This window comes from Mytilus californianus, unplaced genomic scaffold, assembly GCF_021869535.1.
Source record: "Mytilus californianus isolate M0D057914Y unplaced genomic scaffold, xbMytCali1.0.p SCAF_9, whole genome shotgun sequence".
NCBI lineage: Eukaryota > Metazoa > Mollusca > Bivalvia > Mytilida > Mytilidae > Mytilus > Mytilus californianus.
This window is the reverse complement of record NW_026262745.1, coordinates 17,930,680-17,950,778: the sequence shown is the minus strand read 5'-3', so window position 1 is coordinate 17,950,778 and position 20,099 is coordinate 17,930,680. Positions and strand designations below refer to the sequence as shown.

At 31.7% G+C, this 20,099-nt stretch overlaps 1 protein-coding gene across 1 annotated transcript; it reads right to left on the bottom strand.

The window, feature by feature from the left end:
- Window positions 1-669: 669 nt before the first annotated feature.
- Window positions 670-18,149, bottom strand: LOC127716691 (tryptophan 2,3-dioxygenase-like). The gene is made up of 14 exons (XM_052222925.1): window positions 18,043-18,149; window positions 14,347-14,508; window positions 12,929-13,019; window positions 12,029-12,096; window positions 10,721-10,786; window positions 10,011-10,072; window positions 9,052-9,127; window positions 7,649-7,762; window positions 6,901-7,020; window positions 5,726-5,782; window positions 5,261-5,315; window positions 3,559-3,696; window positions 2,583-2,673; window positions 670-1,272 (listed from the first exon to the last, which is right to left on the bottom strand). Exons 2-14 carry the CDS (start codon window positions 14,503-14,505, stop codon window positions 1,032-1,034), a joined length of 1,338 nt encoding a protein of 445 aa, XP_052078885.1. The 5' UTR covers window positions 14,506-14,508; window positions 18,043-18,149; the 3' UTR covers window positions 670-1,031.
- Window positions 18,150-20,099: the final 1,950 nt, after the last annotated feature.

Genomic DNA, 20,099 nt, shown 5'->3' with positions numbered 1-20,099 from the left:
GTATCCCGCAGTTCAATAGTCATAAATCGATTTAACTGAAACAAATCCGGGTCACAAACCAAGGATGAGGGAAACACATCAACTATAAGAGGAAAACAATGTGCTACTTTTGATTTCTGTTTGTTCATTTACTTTAGAGGGTTACAAATAGTGGATCGATGAATACTTTGATTTTCGTTTGTACCAATTTGTGGACTGAACATTCTTTATTAATGCAGAAATACATTTGTTGCTTTATCTTAAGCATACATTAATGCAAATTAACTGCTTAGGTTTTTTTTCTGTTCATCTTCAGTATTATAGCCATTCAAGCATTGTTTAATCGTTGGAGAAAATATTATCAAAGCAAAGCCTTGGTTGTTATTTTCAGAGCCTAAAGCCTTAGCAAATCTATCGTTTGGAATTCAATAATATCCTTTTTGATGTATTAATTCTCGTTACATGTACGTAGCTGCCTTTTACAAACGTAATTTTATATATAAAAGTAGTAACTAACGTATGATTACAGGTAAATAAATTTGATAAGTCCTGTTTTATAATTAGAGTCGTCTTTTGTCCTTTATATACAATGCTACACTTACTTAAGTTAAAACTAACTTGAGTTAGTAATGCTACATAATCTGACAAAAATATGTGTTTTATGAGATCAACCTACGAAAACATCTCAACTTTCATCTTTTTGAAAAACTTTATTACCGTAACAATATAATTTTTACATAACATTTTAATGTAACAGATATAATACACAATTTCATTGCTGTTAGAACAATGTTCATCATATCAATTTTTTTTGTATCTACAAAAATGAAATTGTTTCATTGGCTTTGATGTAATATTTCGAAGATATATAACCAATTACTTGAACTGCTTTTTACAAAACCGTATCGGCTAAAACAATCAAGTCTCCTGGGCATAAAATATTAAACAAATAACAAACATCATGAAATATGAGTGTACTTTTGACTTATCAAGTGTTTTGTTTATTCTCTTTACAAAAAGCGATCACTTTCAAAATACGTGCAATAGGTCTATTAGGTGAAAAATACAGGTCTAGTACGTGGACTTGTTCCAGTCAGCTGACGAGGACTCGATCCTAATGTTTGTTTATCCAACTGGTCGGTGACATCACTTAATTCGTCCGTTTCTGGTAGACGTGAGGTGGACACTGTACTGAGAGTCCTCTTCATACTTCTTGTTAGTGGTGGGATGTATTGACGTGGAATAAGGAATGTTGATAAATTAAACAGATCAACAAAGACTTTGTATCGATCACTGAAAACAAAAAGAAACTTTATACATAAATCAAATCATTTTATTGGTGTAAAATCCAAATATTGGGTTGTTACCAAGACACACATGACAATATTTACAAACATATGATACTGTTGTTGAAATACTGTATAACTTCTGAGAAGTAAATTAATAGAATCGGACCACAACACAAGCAGAAGCAAAAATATTTTGCTGAAAGGTTCTTTTCATTAAGACTGTTTAAAAATAGGACGAAAGAAGAATGATGAGGTTTAATGTAGCTGCTATTGGTTTTGTTCTTTGATAAGGGTCTGGCTGAGAGGTCCTTCATTTCTGTATTCTTTTGAAATTTTTATGTCATTTTTCTTTATTCTTTAAATTTTTTCCTATTGTTCTCTGTTCTTCATATTTAAGTACCCCATTTTCTCATTTCTTTATTTTTATTTACTTTATTGTTTTGTTTATTTTCCATTCTTCAGCAATATTGGCTCATTACTCTCTATTCTGTAAACCCAATCCAGACCCTCTGTAATGTATACATTTTGTACATGAATCGTGTTGCTCTTTAGTAGTTGCTACTAATATCATTGATTGTCAATCCATATACATATTATGTATAGCCATAAAGACAAAACAAATATGTTTAACCTTGCAACATTCTTTATGTGCATGTCCGAAGTCAGGAGCATGTAGTTCAGTCGTTGCTGTTGGTTCAAGTCTGTCATATTTGTTTTTCGTAAATTGTTTTGTTATCAATTATGTTGTTAGTTTTCTCAATTTTACTGTTTCACATTTATTTGTTAAAGAAAAACACATTTTATTATACTGTAAACCAACTTATTTTCGCGAATACTTTATCTTGCCTTACTAGCCCTTTCTAGCCCACTTCGCAGCGATTTTATTTCGCGATTTTCAAATTTATTTGATGAGGTTAAATGAGGAAAGCATTTTTCTTGGCAGTCGATGATCTCTGATGAGAAAAAAAATAATCTTTAGATGTGCGTTAGTAGTAAAGCTATGGTCATACAGACGGTCAGCTATTCGCGTATTTTCAAAACTGTATTTCAAAGCTTTCAACCTGAGAGTTCTTGATAAAGTATATCCAGAAAAGTGATTCGGACACACCAAATTTTATAAAGTATTATATTGTTTTTATTCGTATTGATTAAACATAAAAGCAAAACAAGGTTATAAAAATTGAGAATAAACTGCTAGAAGATCTTAAAATTTCAAGGATTTGCAAAGCTGCGATCTTGAAGAGAAATTGTCAGCATGAGAACAACATGTATATAACAAAGTTCATTTGAATATTTATTTCGTGTTCTTCATACCTGATGGTAGACCGTAAGTAATGGTAACCAGAAGATCCACCTGTCCCTATTTTACTTCCGATCATGCGCTGAACCATCATAACGTGATTATCTATAACAAAAAAAAAAACAGAAATATGATTTCAAACACTATGCGAGTAAAAATCTTCAAAACGTAAATATAAAATATGAAAGAGATAATTATAAGGAATGAAAAGATATTCATAGAATTTGATATACTAATTTTGATTTAACAGGTCGACAAAACAATTCAATAGCTTATTTTTGCCATCAATTCATTTCAAAGCTAAAAGTAAGAAATACTATATTTAAACAATTTTCAATATGAGCAATTCACTGTAAATAACTGCAATTTTCACATATAAATAATTTGTTGAAAAGCTTTGGTAGTGGACTTACTTTGTTATCATTACGAAAACAAAATCATATTTGAACAAAATACTAAACGTGCTCTTTAATTTTCTATTAAATATCTATTTTCTACACAAGAAAATGCCTGTACCAAGTCAGGAATATGACAGTTGTTATCCATTCGTTGATGTGTTTGAGCTTTTGATTTTGCCATTTGATTAGGGACTTTCCGTTTTGAATTTTCCTCGGAGTTCGGTATTTTTGTTATTTACTTTTTACTACATAATATCGTAGAACTATTTTTTTATTCACCGTTATGGAAAATATATCACTAATGACCACGGGTATGTTTCATTTTCGTAGCCACAATCACGTCCTCTTTTCCTCGATTGTGACATCCCCGAATGTGAAGCAGTATCTGCTTACCCTTCCGGAGCACCTGAGATCACCCCCGTTTTTTTTTGTTTTTTTTTAGGTTTTTAGGATTTTTGAAGTGGAGTTCGTGTTGCTTGAAGTCTTTAGTTAAATTTTCTATGCAGTGTTTTGTAGACAGTTTGTTTTTTCGCCATTATTCTGTTGGTTTCATTTCCTCTTCGACTTACGCAATGATGAATATTAAACTTACAGCGCCATTTAGTAATGAGGGAATCTATGTCCATCAACAGAGTAAGCATCTGGAATGGTTGGTTGAATCTGGGTTCATCTCGATACAACGATATCATCAGTGCACCCTGGAATGCCTTATGGTTTATTCTCCTTTCGCCTGACAAATAGAAAACAATTTTGCACAGTTGCTCCAGTGTAATCAGGTGGGAAAATATACATACCAACTATTTATATGTAATAAGAAAATTCAAATTTAAATTAAATTAAAGCTTTTAAGTTCTTAAATGAAATTTATCGAAGAAATCATATTTAAAGGTTAATGATTTGCCAGCCAGTATTTAGTTATGAGGGATAACCTACTCTTCATTTTAACCGTACACGGACATAAAATTTATACAGCGGCTTTTTCCATTGAAAGGTTAAGAGTGTTTCATAAACGAAACACGATTTTATGACCTTTATGAATATGATAGAAATTACAAAGCTGTTTTCTCTTTATTTATTTATTTGTTGTTGTTGAGGGTTAATAATATTATAATTGTACAACAATTTTATGTTGTCTAATGAACATTAACTGTACGGTTTTTTTTCTTCTAATGTCAATAACAATGTTATATTAACCAAGTACTGATGATCGAAAACAACTGTTTAAAAAATAAAAGAGGAACATAATTTCTTGGTTCTCATTTGTTCAGAAATTATAAGAAGTTTTTGAAATTTAACAAGAAGTAAAACATTTTGGACAATATACATTTTTGAATATATCTAACAAATTAATTCACACTAAATATATAAACAATTGGTATGTTAGCCAAAAAAATGCTTCTGATGGAAAATTGTTCAATTATTTCAAATTTAAACAAAATTTTGGCTATGAAAATTATCTCTCTTTGGTAAAGAACTTTGATTTTAGAAGAGCTATTTGTAAATTACGTATATCTGCTCATAAGCTTCAAATTGAATTTGGTCGTTTTTTCTAATATTCCACGAAATGAAAGAATTTGATAAAAATTCTCCTCAGGCTGTGTTGAAGATGAAATCCATTTTTTAACTTCATGTGAAAAATTTAACTCTGATAGAGATGCTCTCTTTGACTTTGTTTGCCATAAAATACCTAACTTTACTTTACTAAACAATCAGCAAAAATTCATATATTTATTAAGCTGTAGAGATAATCAGGTTCTTAATGCTGTTGGAAAATTTATTCAAGTCAATATGAGTTAGATGTATTTATTTCTCATATAAATATATTATATACAATAAACCAAGGGTTTTTTTACTGTCTAATTGTATCGTAATTGTGTATGTAAATTCTATGTATTTATGCTAATCAATGTTCTTTTCCTTATACTTGTATTCTCTATATGCCCCTTGTGGGCCCTTAATTGGTAATAAAATATATCGTATCTTATCTTATCTTATATGAGTTTCCTGTCTCCAAGACATTTTATTTTAAAACAAGTACACGTAGAACCTTTAGTTACTGCTCACAAATATTCGCGCCGGTATAAGTATTCGGTAAACAAGATGTTGATAAGCAATGGATTTTAAAAGTCAGCACACATGAAGCTTGGATCCAAATATAAGATTTGTAAATTCTTTAGAAAATGCGATAAAAGTTCGATGGGGCAGACAGAAACAGGGATGGAAGGAAACACGTAAACCAGTATATTCTTCGGAGCGCGGGTATAAGAATCAAATACCCGTGAGAAAGTATTTACCTCTCTCTACATAGACGTTGTATTTTTCAGCTGTAAACACAGATTCAAACGAGTCCTACAAGAAAAAATACACAAGGTCTCAACAAATACACAATGTTTCTCAACAAATACACAATGTCTCAACAAATACACAATGTTCTCAACAAATACACAATGTCTCAACAAATACACAATGTTCTCAACAAATACACAATGTCTCAACAACCTGGTTAACTAGCTGTAAGTAGAACAACATGCAAAAACCCGAAGTTTCAGATTAAACTAAATTTATTTTTCGAAAATAAGATTGAGAAGTAAATTTAAAGGTTAAAATAATTTGTTCTGACAAACTATTTAAATGTGGCTTAACACTGCTAGAAATGTTACATACTAGAAAAAGGTTTCAAATATGCTCATAAAAGTTAAGTTTCAAATGACAAAAAAGAGGAACATGTAATTTTCAACTTATAATTGAAAAATCCTCACCTTTTGTTTGTTGTATTCAGCAAGCAAGATTTCTTTCTGTTTCGGATCTGTCTCTTCCTTTAAATAAGTTTAATACGTTATATTAACCACGGTAATTCTTTTAGTTCATTTGTAATATGGTTCTTATATACCAAATATCAGTTATACGCATTGGTTGAATTTGTAAATATTATATTGGTTTATTTTATGTACATTGCTCGTCAATGTTTGATACTTTTTGATTCCAGTAGCTAAGTTCGTAGTTTCTTCTGGCGAGAAATAATATTTTGAAGAATTCATATGGTGCATCAAACAAGCAAACTCACTTTTAAAATTGTTTTTATCTAAAGCAATGTTCTGTTAATACGGAATGCAATGTATATATGCTTTATTTGTATCATTTATGCTTAGCATCATAATAGACAGCAGATAGAAAAAAAGCTATGTTGTACATAATACGAATAGGACAGAAGGTGAATATTTAGTTATTTACACATATTTATAAATTTTACAATGCATTCTTCTTTCATATCTTTAATTTGTATCCAGATCAGAATTAAAAGAACTGCATATTCGACATTACAATCAGTCCTATACTCAATAATATAACCAATTACAGTATAGCTTTATAAATTTGTTGCGTTCGAAGCATCAACCTTCATCCGGGACTCTCAAATCCAAACATTTACAAGCCAAATGACGCACAAATACTTGAATTTCTAGTGAGATTTATGACAAAATAGGGCCTAAACAGAATAGTTACAATAAAATCAACCTAATTTCAATTTTCCAGAGAGAGAGAGTTCGAAACATGTTTTTTTAATAATTTCTAGTCCAAATAATTATGACGTCTTGAAAGGCTAGGCGTCACAGAAATAAAAATAATAAATAGCCTTTCAAGACGTCATAATTATTTGGGCTAAATAATTTCTAAATTTATCAAAGCAGAATCTAAGAAAGGTGTTATAAATCATACAGTACCGAAGCAATGACTACTGCATGCGATGATTGTACCATCGGGGACCAGGACTAGGTTGCTCAATCATCGCAAAAGTCCAAAAGTAAGAGTTACAGAGTGTCGACCTAGTGCTAGAAAATGTAAATAACGATTATGATATATAAGAAGATCAAATAAAAATGTTCCGTCTCTAAGAACATAGAATTTCTGGTAAATCCCTATGCTATTTTGATTTTACCATGTATGGTGTATGCCAGTCGTTTTCAATCCACTGGTACACTGCTGTTTTGTATCTTTCCCAGAAGTTAAAGTCAGCCCTTTCATGGTCAGTTAATCCTGGAGTCCGTTCCAGCCATTTCTTAAATATGAAAAAGGCTTGGTAAAACTTTGACAGTAGCCTGTTTTAAAACATACAACTACTGTAATGTGTAAGACAGTAACACCCAATAAGATGGCGCTGTTTTATAATACAATCAAATGCATTATAATTGAAATAAAAAGGAAAACGTACAATATGCAAATCATTGTAAGGTTCTATTTCATTTTTTTTATTTTTCATTTCAAGTCTCCAATCGGGATTATTAGAGTTGTAAACACGAACATGACTATAATACGTTTTGTAGGGTCGTTGGGTTTCTGTCTGATAGATGTATACCTTACATCTCCATTTATTCATACACATCTACAGTCATTGTTTAACTTTATACATACATAGAAATAAATGTCGCCCGCTATATAATCTGTGTGCTGTTTGATTGATTAGTTTGTAAGTGTATGTCTTTTTGAAAGATTGCCATATTCTAAAACATACAGCTTTTTATCTTTATTCAGAAATACTTATTTCTCTGACAACAATGACAGCTATCACTTTTACATTTTAACTATGTTGTCTACTAATATTTTACATCTTATTTGAATAAGGCTTGTTATGGTGCCATAATGCATAAACTAAAAATAAATAAACAAATAAGTCCGACTATTCGTACCTCAAGTAAAGTAAGTAACGGAGGCGATGTAATAGAGTCTGCTAACATTTGTTTTGAATCTTCATCGTTAAAAACTTTCATATAGTGCTGCTGGTTATACTTTACTCGATTTTCCTGAAATAAAACAATGCATATACATGCCTTTGTAAGCTTTCATTTTCATTACTTTGCGAAATAAAGTTGTTTCAACATATTTTGTTCTTTTGCTTTAAATTCAAATTTCGCATTAGTAAGAGTATATGTGCGTAAAACAACATTTCCATTCTAGAGAACTGCGAAATATGGGTCAAAATCCTAATAAGCATATAGTTTTCTTTTTAAGTTTACACTACAATGAACATGTGCACTAATTTTGAAGTCGATATGCCACAACTTCATGGTCAACTACCTTAAACCAAAACTTTAAATTAACTTAGACCAAAACTTTAAATTACCCAAAACTTTAAATTATCTTAGACCAAAACTTTAAATTAACTTAGACCAAAACTTTAAATTACCTTAGACTAAAACTTTAAATTACCTTAGACCAAAACTTTAAATTACCCAAGACCAAATTTTAAATTAACTTAGACCAAAACATTAAATCAACTTAGACCAAAACTTTAAATTACCTTAGACCAAAACTTTAAATTACCCAAGACCAAATTTTAAATTAACTTAGACCAAAACATTAAATCAACTTAGACCAAAACTTTAAATTACCTTAGACTAAAACTTAAATTACCTTAGACTAAAACTTTAAATTACCTTAGACCAAAACTTTAAGTTACCCAAGACCAAAACTTTAAATTTCTTTAAATCAAAATTTTGAATATTAACCTCTAATCAAAACTATAACATAATCGTCCATGAGGGATGGACGGATACACAGGCATGAAAACATGTCACCTTACTTTCATGGCGAGGCATAGAAATCAGACTGAATATCAAGAGATTAGTGTTAAAAGGTATAGATTAGACCAGCATTTCTGTAAATTTCATTCGTGTACCTTACAAAGGTCGATCACTAAACGAAACCATAGGCCTGTATGAGCTACAGCTTACAACATAAAAGATGTTATGTATTATATGAAACAAGGGGAAATGTTGCTGGCTCTGTCACTGTAACCTACCATAATGATTGGAGATATTCTTTATCAACTTAATTCAATATTATTTTAACTTCTAAAAGAAATTCTTATTTTGTCATCAATAATAAATTATAATAAAATAATAAATCTTTATTCTCAAGGGTATAACGCAGCTAGCTATAAAACTTATTCTCAACGATATAACGCAGCTAGCATAAGAATAATCCTCCCTGAGATCCTCATAAAATACAATAAAATATAACAAACAAAGAAAAACACAAAATGATTAGTATTCAAAGCCATTAGGTGATAATAAATAATATATAACCTTACCTCCTTAACTCCAAGTTTATTTTCCATCAATCTAAACTGTAGACTTTGAAATCCAGAGGCTGAAGACAAATACTGTCTGTAAAAAATATTAAAGCATTTACTTGATATACACCAGTATCAATCTAATAGAGGTATACAGAACCTGTGTATCATGTTCAGAACTCATAAATGCAATAGGAAAATATACAAAGAAAAAAAAACAGTGAGGAAACGCATGATTGATTAATTGTTGTTTACTTTAATAGTCCAGTTGCAAGTATTTCATACATGTTCAGGACGAAAACAAATTAATAATAAATACAATATGTAAGTCATTTAATTGGGAACCGGTCGATGTACGTCCCGACAAGGATGAAATTAATTTGGACTGCCACTAGAAAATGTAGGTATACTGTAATAGTCCAGTTACAAGTATTTCATACATGTTCAGGACGAAAACAAATAAATAATAAACACAATATGTAAATCCTTTAACAGGGGTCGACCGGGAAGAAGGGCGGGAAATTGGACTGACACTAGAAAATGTAGGTATACTGGACAGGGACACAATTTATCCTTTAAACAGTCGACCTATGAACCCCTCAAAGAGTTTTACAAGGGTTTTGGACGTGCAGAGAGCGTGGCACTCTCTCGACACTAGCTGTAGGCACCGGATATAACATTCCATTATGTCCGGACGTGGCTGCGTATCTATACATCCAATTTACAACCAAACGGAAGCCCCACTTCGGCAAAGATTTGAGATTTCACTGGTCGGAAGAAGAGCAAACGTGACCATTTTTCTATTCGCTAGTCCAAACGGAGCGAAACCTGTGTCCTGTTGACTGTACAATGTTTTCATTCTGTAATTCATATCTGATCATAATTATCTTAGTATACAATCATAAACAATGAATATGTTTTTTCTCGGTTTTGTTTACTCAAATAGAAATTATTTCAGCACATTTTATGTCATTTACCTGAACTCCAAAAAATCCAGTGGCGTCATTGATTCTAAAATCATAAACTGGTCAACCATTAACTGGAAATAAGAAGAAAATATGATGTTATCAGCATAAAGAGTCTGTCCTTATATCATTATTATTTTTTATTGATTTAATTGTTGTAGATTTTGATGACATTTAAACTGAATACATTTGATTACTTTATTTTTGATCATATCATTATGATGTAATAGAAAACAAAGGGAACTTATTAGATGAAATACAAACGAACTATGACCATGACCCTGTATTCTATAAAGTTCTACAAATTAGACATAAACGTACGATATGACTTCGTGGGCACTGCTAACATGTGGGAAAGGACATAAAATCTCCAACTGAGAGTGTCAACCATGCAGAATGAGTGTTCACATTCATAGATCACATTAAAATGTATTTCGTCCTGAATCGCACCTTATAAACGGGCTATCTGGACGGCAGATACAAACGGGCTATCTGGACGGCAGATACAAACGGGCTATCTGGACGGCAGATACAATAGAATATGTGTTCCCGATTGATTGCTATCAAAACAACAATGGATTTTGTAATCGTTTATAGCAAACTTTGATCTGTGTTTTGTGCCGAACGGACAGTTAGCCGGACATGGGTGTGTGAAGATGGTAGATTAAGGTTAGCATCCCTCTATTCAATGTTTGGTGGTGTATTTATACAGTTATACCGACCTTTAAGATGAGTACAACCCTACTCAGTCGGTTGACAATCTTCAGCATCTGATTTTCATCCAATACCTATAAAAACAATAATAATTCTTGTTTTGTTCTCGTCTATTAGTGTCTTTATATGCTAATTTTGGTTAAATTTTGTTAAATATTAGAATACATATCATTTTATTTATCAGTGAAGGCTCCCTCGTCTAAATTTTGGGAATTATAATATATAAACAGAATAAGTATATTAACGATAAATTTTTAGATTTAGATAATTTTGTTCATATAAATCTAAGCTAATATAGGTACATGTATGATTATATCAAAACGGAACTGATTGCTAACCGAAAATCTCATTAACTTAATCTATTTGATTTAATCCAAATTCAAAAGAATGTTATATGAAAATAACGCTTTAAAAATGTGTTGCATCCGAGGCGTAATTCACTTTCATCCTAAACGCTCTAACCCATATATCTGAAATCAAAGGGTACATAAATATCTGAATATTCCAGAATTCCAGAAGAAAAAAAGCATTCTATCCCAGATCCAGAAAAATTAATAATTAATTCCGTACAAAAAAATTAGCTGAGTTTCCCGAATGTTACGGGACGCAGTTAACTGTCGGGAGTGCTTGGCCGACCTTTCCGGACCATTTCCGATCCGAAATACTCTGTAACTACCGTATGATTGCGTTCAAGCAATGATAGGACAATCAATATCAAGATCATTGACGATAGTAATCCTACCAAAATCGGCACTATATTAATGCCGCAATGAACTTAATGATTGATTGATTGTTGGTTGCTTAACGTCCAGTGGCAAATATTTCATGCATATTCAGGACGAGAACAAATTAACAATAAATACAATAGGTAGGTTCTGTAATAGAGGCGTCCAGGATTAAGGTCGGAGAATTTTAGACTGCCACGGGAAAAGAGGGTATATAAAATAGGGACAGAAATTTAGCCTTGCAACAGGTCACCTACGGACCCCTCAAAGAGTTGTTGCAAAGGTTCTTAACGTGCAAAGAGCTTGGCACTCTCTTTACACGAGGCATCGGATTTAACGTCCCCATTCTGACCGGACGTGGCTGCAAATTTGTACATCCCGCACAGCCAAACGGACGCCCCACTTTAGCAAGGGTTTTACTGCCGGTCGGAGGAAGACCAATGGTGACCATACTTCTATTCCCCAATCACCCTTGGGGGTATGAACTTAATGTTACTGACAACTAGGTTAAATTCAAGTTAAGCTAATAAGTAGAGTCTGTTTTCTTACACTTGGACCATCAATTAGTACACAATTATATAATAGACTTACTGGCATCATAAAACTTTCCCTGACAGAATCTACCTCGAATAAAATCTGTTTAAACCATAGTTCATATGCTGAAACATAATTTAAATTGGAATATAGTATAATTTCAAAATCTATTACAGAAAAGTCATTCTGTCCTATATTTGATCTCTCGAATCAAACCAAATATTTGTTGTAAAAAAATAATAATATTAACTAAATTTATTGTTGTTGCAGTTTTAGAAACTCTTTACCATCTGATCCATCAATAATTTCACTGATTAATAATTTTGTCATAAATATAGTAGAAAAACAAAACTGAACAAATATATTGATTGAAATACCAAATACAACTGATACGGCAAATTGTTTTTTTTACATTATGTCTTTGGAATAAGCTAGTGATTTTTTCCAAAACAAAGAAGCGTCAGCTACTTTTTTTAATTCTAATTATTGTCATGATTTGAATTCATTTTGCACTCAAAGACCAAATATTTACCTTTTCCTTGTTACTATACTACATTGTATAAAAATATTGTTTGTGGTGAACCAAAAAGGTAGGAAAATACCCCGTTTTTTTTTCCTAAGAGTATGGAGAGATGTTAAAATGATATTAATACACAGAACCTTTATACAATCATTTTTTGGCCAAAATGTTACATTTTTAACTGACTTTTATTTTTGAAAAGCGTCCCATTTTTGTATAATTTCCATTTAAAAGTTTGGCGAAAAAATTCTGTTTTCAACATCTATATAATTAAAAGCTTGTACCATATAATTTTACATGTAATTTGTGTCTTCTCCCAAAATAAATCGAAATTTCATGTAAAATGGTTGACCTGTTGTATAATAAAACATGCCATATGTTTCGAATTGTCCCAAAATTACCTTTTACGTATACTGCTACTGCAATATTATATTTACCTTGGTGAGTGATGATAAACAGGTGTTCGTCGTGAACCGGCTTTCCTGCTATAGAACTAGACATTGTCTGACATTTTAACAACTTCTCTAGCTGAAATAATAGATAGGATAGAGAACCGTTACGGGGAATGTGTGTGTCAAAGATACAACAACCCGACCAATGAGTAGAAAACAGGCCAAGACCACCAATAGGTCTTTATAGCAGCCAGAAAATCCTGCACCCGGAGGCGGGATTCAGCTGGCCCATAATATAATGTATATACTAGTTCAGCAAAATGGATGACATACTTAACTCCGAAACATTCAAATGAACCAGATACAATATAAACATTGAAATTTACTCATAAGTATTTTAAGAATATATGTGCATTAGATTAGATGTTCATTTGTCGTGTTCACGATCCCGTTCTCTTTCCCTTGTTCAAGACTTGTCATCAGTCTTTTTACGTGTCGAAGGCGGATGTTACTTGTAGGACAAAAATTGATTACCATGCCATCCCTAGTTATTAGTGGGGTCCGTTGTGCTCAACCTTTTACTTTTCTGTACATGTTATAAAACAATTGCTTTCGTCTACTTTTGCTTATCTGTCCCTTATTATCTTTCTTGGCTGTTGTCCGTCCACCTATCTTAAATTATTTAATATGTTTGCCCCTATGGTACCGTCTCGTCATCATTTTTTGCATTATTCTTTTTCCCATTTGTTACTTTAGATAAAACTATTTTATTTTAAATTCCTATATATCAAAGTTGTTATGACATATAAAAATAGCGTATGAAGCATGAAGAATTCACCGACTTATTTCAGCGACATTACATAAACATAATGTACTTATATTACTATAGTATCCAAGTTCAAAGTATTTGTATTTTGTACCGTAAAGTTTATATTTTTTGTTATTTGATTTTATCTATTAATGGGATTGAAATAATGTCTGATGGCCATCATGCATGTTATTGTATGTAGCTTGTGAGACCGTTTAATGAAAAAATATATACATATAGCACCACAGTACTTATTGAATACTGTATATATGCGTATATATATACTGCTGTCGATTTTATACACCACTGGAAAGAAGTGGCCTTAAATTAATGTATCTGTTTAAAACTAAATTTGTTCAATTATGACGCAAGTTTGCACAAAGTTGTGAGAAAGAAAAACAATTCGTATCGATTTATTTAAGTTCTTTGGAAATATAAAAACTCTTGAGAAGTCAATTGAAAATGCCCGAAATACTTGTGTAATTTGTTTTTGTTCAAATTTTTTTTTTTATTGATATCAACATGGTAAGCAGTCTAACTTTATTTGGTAGTTCTTGTTCAAAAATGACTAAAACAAATCCTTCGGAAAGGCACTAAAAATAAGGGTCTGTCGGGTAAACCTATGTCTTTTTATAAGGCCTAAATAATCACTTACCTGTAAGTATTTGCTGTATGAATCAGGCATTCCATTCATTTTACGTTCTAGTCCGTTTTGTCCCATTGGACACCCTCCCATTGCGTCCTCATCCCCAGAATCAATGCCATTGGTAGCTATTGGACATTTTTTCTCTAGTTCTTTCTCCTTCCGTTCCATTTTCTTTACAAAACAAATGTGAAATTGTTTGCTGCTTTTTCACATGAAGTTACAAACTATACTGTCATTAGTGAAAAGGCTGTCACAGATTTGAAGGATGGTGACATGATAATTATAAACCTTCTCTCTTATTTGGAACATGTATTTGAATAGGCTACATACCGAGTGATTTATTATAGTTACAAGCAAAGGCCACATGCTTTTGGTTTGGACATATTTCGTTGTCAGTAAGCAAATCGGGTAATTTATCTATAGTAAGAAAAAACTCAATGTTTTAGGAAAAAATGTGTTGTGAATACTATTCATTTCATGACTTTAGTACAACCGAATGTCCGTAGTGTGTATAAATTAAAACTTATGCATTGGATAAAAAGATCAACAACTCTAACTATTTAAGGACATCTCCTTTTGTCCCCCGCCGAAACATAGAAATACCGGGCGTATACGTCAATGTGTTCGTGCATATATATATATGTGTCCGTCATTCCGGTCTTAAACCTCACGAGTACAATTCTTGAAGGATATTTATGAACTTCATATCTAATGTTTTTATCTGCAATGTCTCAGACAAACTGATCAACTATTTTTACAGGGGTTATTTCCCTTTGAAATGTAAATTCGATGGAAAATTGCATTGTAATTGCTCTCAGCCATACTTTTCTTGTCAAATTGTATGCAGTTTACATGAAACGTTAATATCAGCAATGTTTTCGACGAGTTCAAAATCAGTTCCGATCAACTATTTGCACAGGAATAATTTTGTCACTTTTAAATGTAAAATATACTGAGCATTGTAAGCACCCTCACGCCTACATTTCTTATCCGATTTTTATGAAATTTTTATTAATGGTTAATATATAAATATAAGCATGTTCTATGACGACGTGTTCAATAATTAATGCCGATCAACCATTTGTACATGAGTAACGCCCTTAGGAAATTGAGATATGGAAAACTGCATTGTTATATATATGCAGTCTCATGTCTACATTTTTTGTAGAATAAAAATGAAAAAGTTTAAAAGAGCCAAAACAATATATGGGAGTTATTATTGTCCTAGAACACATAATATATGTGCATCGGCGTGATGACTTTAGAACGCTGTTCTTTTATAATTATAAACTTTTCTATACATGTTTCGCACAGAGCCCATGCATGGAGTGAAATTTCAATAACACGAAAAACAAAAGAATATATCAATGCATTACTTTCCTAAGAGGATAAACAAGTTGTTAAAGCTAAATGAAACTCAGCCTGAGATTAACAGCTGGGATCTCCAGACTGTAAAACAATTACATTTTTTACTAGAAGATACTATAAGTTACACAGTTTGCTAGTGACCTAATACAATATATATGGGGTCAGTAAATTCCATATGAGGTGAGAGCGAAGCTCGAACCCCATATGAAATTTACTGACCCCATATATATCGTATTAGGTCACTAGCACACTGTGTAACGAATTTATCTTACCAACTATCTTAACATGTGGCATTTAGACTAATGGCCTATCAAAGTGATCAAGTCTTTAATATAAATAACCTACTTCCATAGGCCTATACATAAACAAATGCCAACAATAATAACTTGTTAGTTTTTAATGTGTTTTATGAATTTATTTCAATCGTTCATCTTCAAATTCTTCAACTGTTGTCCAAATGAAACGTTTCAAATTTTTCCTCAACGCCGTGTTGTTTTTATAAAGGGACGTAACACCACTACTAAGCGTGTATTAAAATAAACCACGCCTGCTAACCCCATATGGAATATACAGGGTCTCCACGCGGTCGCTTATAACCAATCATATTCCTAGAAATGTATAGGAGGTAAGATAAATGTTTATTATGGTGTGAGACCTATAGGTTTTACTGGGACTCTGATGTGGCATATTTGACTAAAGGATAATTGATAATACATGATTCTTTTTGGCATCAATGTACGATGACACTACATGCATATATTTTTGACTGACGTAATCGGAACTTTGAAAAAAAGTCCTTTCCAACGTTGTACCCCACCTTCAGTCTCGTTAGGATTGCATGACATAAAAATGAGATATGGGGACGACCGTTTGTATCCCCTACCACCACCTTTTCCCCTCGAAAATCAAATGGTCGAATAAATCTATCATGCCGCTCTTAGATAAGTTTCGATTTCAATGCAAAGACATGATTTAATTACAATCTTGACAAAATATTATATGTGACCTATGTTGCGTATTTATATATTGAATAATAAAATTTCATCAAAACTGGGGGAAAAACAAAATCGTCTTAAACAGAAAATATTCAGTATTAAAAAACCAAGCAGAAACCATTTTCCTTTTGTCTGATGATCGAATTAACACAGCATCCAATTTGATATCAATTGTCTTACTGTTGACAATTCCTAGGAAATGCTTTGAAGCATTGTATTTTTTTTTTCTTCCAACACTTTGAATCTGATTCGGAAAAGATCGCTCTGGTATCTGCTTTCGAAACAAATAAGTGACCAGTTCTTCGGAACGGTATGATTATATGGTACATTTTAAATGTTAATCAGCTTGAAATTTATGTTTTTGTGCTAAATGCAAAGTTTATTGACGACGGATTTGTCTGTCCTGTCAGGCCCTTTTATGTTGGTGCTTTCAAATGTTTTTTAATTATATTTTTTTTTTGGCGTCCCAGTGGTTTTGGTTACGAGTGCATCGGAAGAAGATTATTCCAGAAACAATGCAAAACGACAAGAAAGAAATTTCAAGTCAGAAGAATTCAAAGGGCACTAAACATACTTAATTCGAAGAACAACAACGTCACACAATTACACTTCGCAGAAAACTATAGATTGAGTAGTACTGAACACGAAACACCATCTACTCCCCTCTTTTTAAAATCAAAATTCATAAGGTTCACGGTACGCTCGCGAACAAAAGTTGCATTGATGTATAGAGAACATCAACATCAAAATACCCCCAAACAGAACAGCCAACAGTCAAATGTCAACATTTCTTCAGACAGTTGCAACCGTAGTGAAGTGTCAGTATAGATTACAAACTAAAGTTCTATATACATATGTATATTATTTAAATCATGCCAAAATGTAGCATTGGTTGCTGGACCGATGGTGAGCTTGGGGACTAACAGTTAAAGTAGCAGAGGTGCCTACACATTCATCCTATATAAAGAGTGATACCGTTCAGTGCACACACCACGTGTTTCTGATATAATCAGATATATGCTCGAGACCACAAGTTTGAGAGACACAAACATAAAATGGTTGACAGTGTCCATAATCACTTGTTCCTTAGTAGGGATATCCACTTTATTGGTCCTTGTAGGTTATACAATTAAACAAATTCAAAAGGATTTATATAAATTTAAAACAAGAAGATGTGGTATGATTGCCGATGCGATAACTCTCTCGAATCCAAACGACGTAGAAGTTAACAGATAAAATTTATAAACGCTTTTTAAAGCATGGTTACACGTTTGATACTATGTTAGAAACTAAAATATATGACGAACTGTCGAAAATTGCATATGAAATATAAAATACTTACAATTCAACGGAGAAACACACTTGCAGGCAGTTATCCGGTACAAGGTTAAAATTTATTTCGAAAATAAAATAATATTAGTCGAGCTTTAAATGGTCACATGATTGATTATTAACAATGTAATTTATTTGATGATTGAACAGTGACCTAAAAACTTCGTACACAACATGTGATCAGAAAATCAATGAAAAACTGTTAAGACTAACTAAATAAATGTACCCCTTTTTTTACTTTAACCCATCCTTTCACTTGATTTTAACTCTGGTAAGAACTATTATAGTAAATGATTCCTGGTGAAATATTATACAAGTATTTATTTAGTTTACATTTCCTGGATTAAAAGATTTTATTTCATAATATTTTTAAGTTGTTACTTATTATGAATATCCATACGTAAAAGAAACTTACCCGTTGAGACATTTTCATTGATTGTTATCCAAGTAAAAAATTGTACGTTAAATCAGATCGATGTTGTTTTTTAATATCTTTGAAAATTTCAATTTATAAAGTGTTTTTCGTTGTGATAATTAAGCAGAATTAGTTGATAAATTTAAGAGGATAAAAAATTACATAAAAGTACGTGGCTTTAGTATATTTACATAGTTAATAAGATAATGACCATATTAAGTCTGGCTTCATATTTATATTATTTTTGAACAGTCAATTCTATCGGATTTGTCTTTATATTGGTGCGAAGAATTATATATTACCGAATTTCAATTGCTTTCTTATACTTGTATCCCTCTTCTTTGTTGTTGTTCTTGTGGAATTTTTGAAGTGACGTCATGACCGGCACTAAGAGTGTTAATAGAGCAATACTGTTTTGAGTATTTATACATTAACAAATGGATGATGTGGGGTATAGAGCTATAGCTATAGAGTCATTTTATTCACTTCATCGTTAAAATCGAAAATGAAATTTGGATCCTTTACTTAGACATTTATCCATCATAGACATTTCAGGACCAAACATAATGTCATAAAAGTTGGACGTTTGATTGACAGATGTTTGGGTTTGAGTGTTCAGGATAGGGTAAATTCAGAAAAGCGCCTCCGACTCGTGAAATTTTTTAAAGTGTTATTTTCATTTGTTGAATACACTTTGAATATTCTTTAAAATTAAGCACCTTTACATAATTTTCCTCTCGGTACAATATCCGAATTTAAAAGATGGTAGATTTATTAAGGGAATTCATTCTAAAAAGTTTGTAATATTGGACAAATAGTAGTTTTCTGTAAAGCGTACAATTGGATAGCTATTTGCAGAGACATACAATTGTATTTTATGTCTCTGGAAATAGCTTTTTCATCTCAAAGATGATGATATAAAAATGTCTTTCATTTTTAGCATTGTACGTTTCATCAGTTCTGACGTTAGCAAATTTGGTGTATGTTGGCCTTGTACTTCCACCATTCAAAATAGTCACTCAGTTGTGTATAAATTGTAGCGGGATTACAAACTGTGACAAGGACAAAAAAAAAACGGTTGATACAATTTTTTTCGGTGTGATGTATTATATAAATTTTGAAAAGGAGGCATTTCTAAATCGTCGGTGTTTTTATCCTTTTTGCATTTTGGTACCAATAATAGGTGGTCTGGTTTTTCTTTGTTTTTTGTTGTTTTTTTTTTTGTAATCAGAGATTTATAATTTATTTACTTTTTGTCGGTTTGTATGTATTAGAAAAGTTGTAACACTTTACCGTGTATTTATTACCTCTGCATTTATAGAGTCAATATCGGAAATCGAGGTGAAAGTAATGGAGTTTGATCATTAAAAAATGCATTTATATGTTTCAAAGTCTTCAGACGGTTACTGGCTACAGGGTTTATCTATGAAAGCTAGAAACCCAAACCAATGAAAAAAAACTCTTTTGTACATATTATATTTACCATGGTTCCATATTCTATAATAATTATAATGCTTATTCAGATAAAGCCAATATATACAAAAACATAATACGATTTAGAAACTTAGCTACATAAAACCCTAAAAGATATAGCAATGGTTGTGATTATAGATATATTTAATTCCATAACCCTGAGATTACTATAACACATT

What these genes read in the sequence shown, in the direction of transcription:
- LOC127716691 (XM_052222925.1), bottom strand. Translation starts at nt 14,505, where the DNA reads ATGGAACGGAAGGAGAAAGAACTAGAGAAAAAATGTCCAATAGCTACC. An exon ending in CATACAGCAAATACTTACAG is followed by an intron (nt 13,020 to 14,346) that starts GTAAGTGATTAT and finishes CTATTATTTCAG; the next exon opens with CTAGAGAAGTTGTTAAAATG. An exon ending in GGGTTGTACTCATCTTAAAG is followed by an intron (nt 10,073 to 10,720) that starts GTCGGTATAACT and finishes TCTTATTTCCAG; the next exon opens with TTAATGGTTGACCAGTTTAT.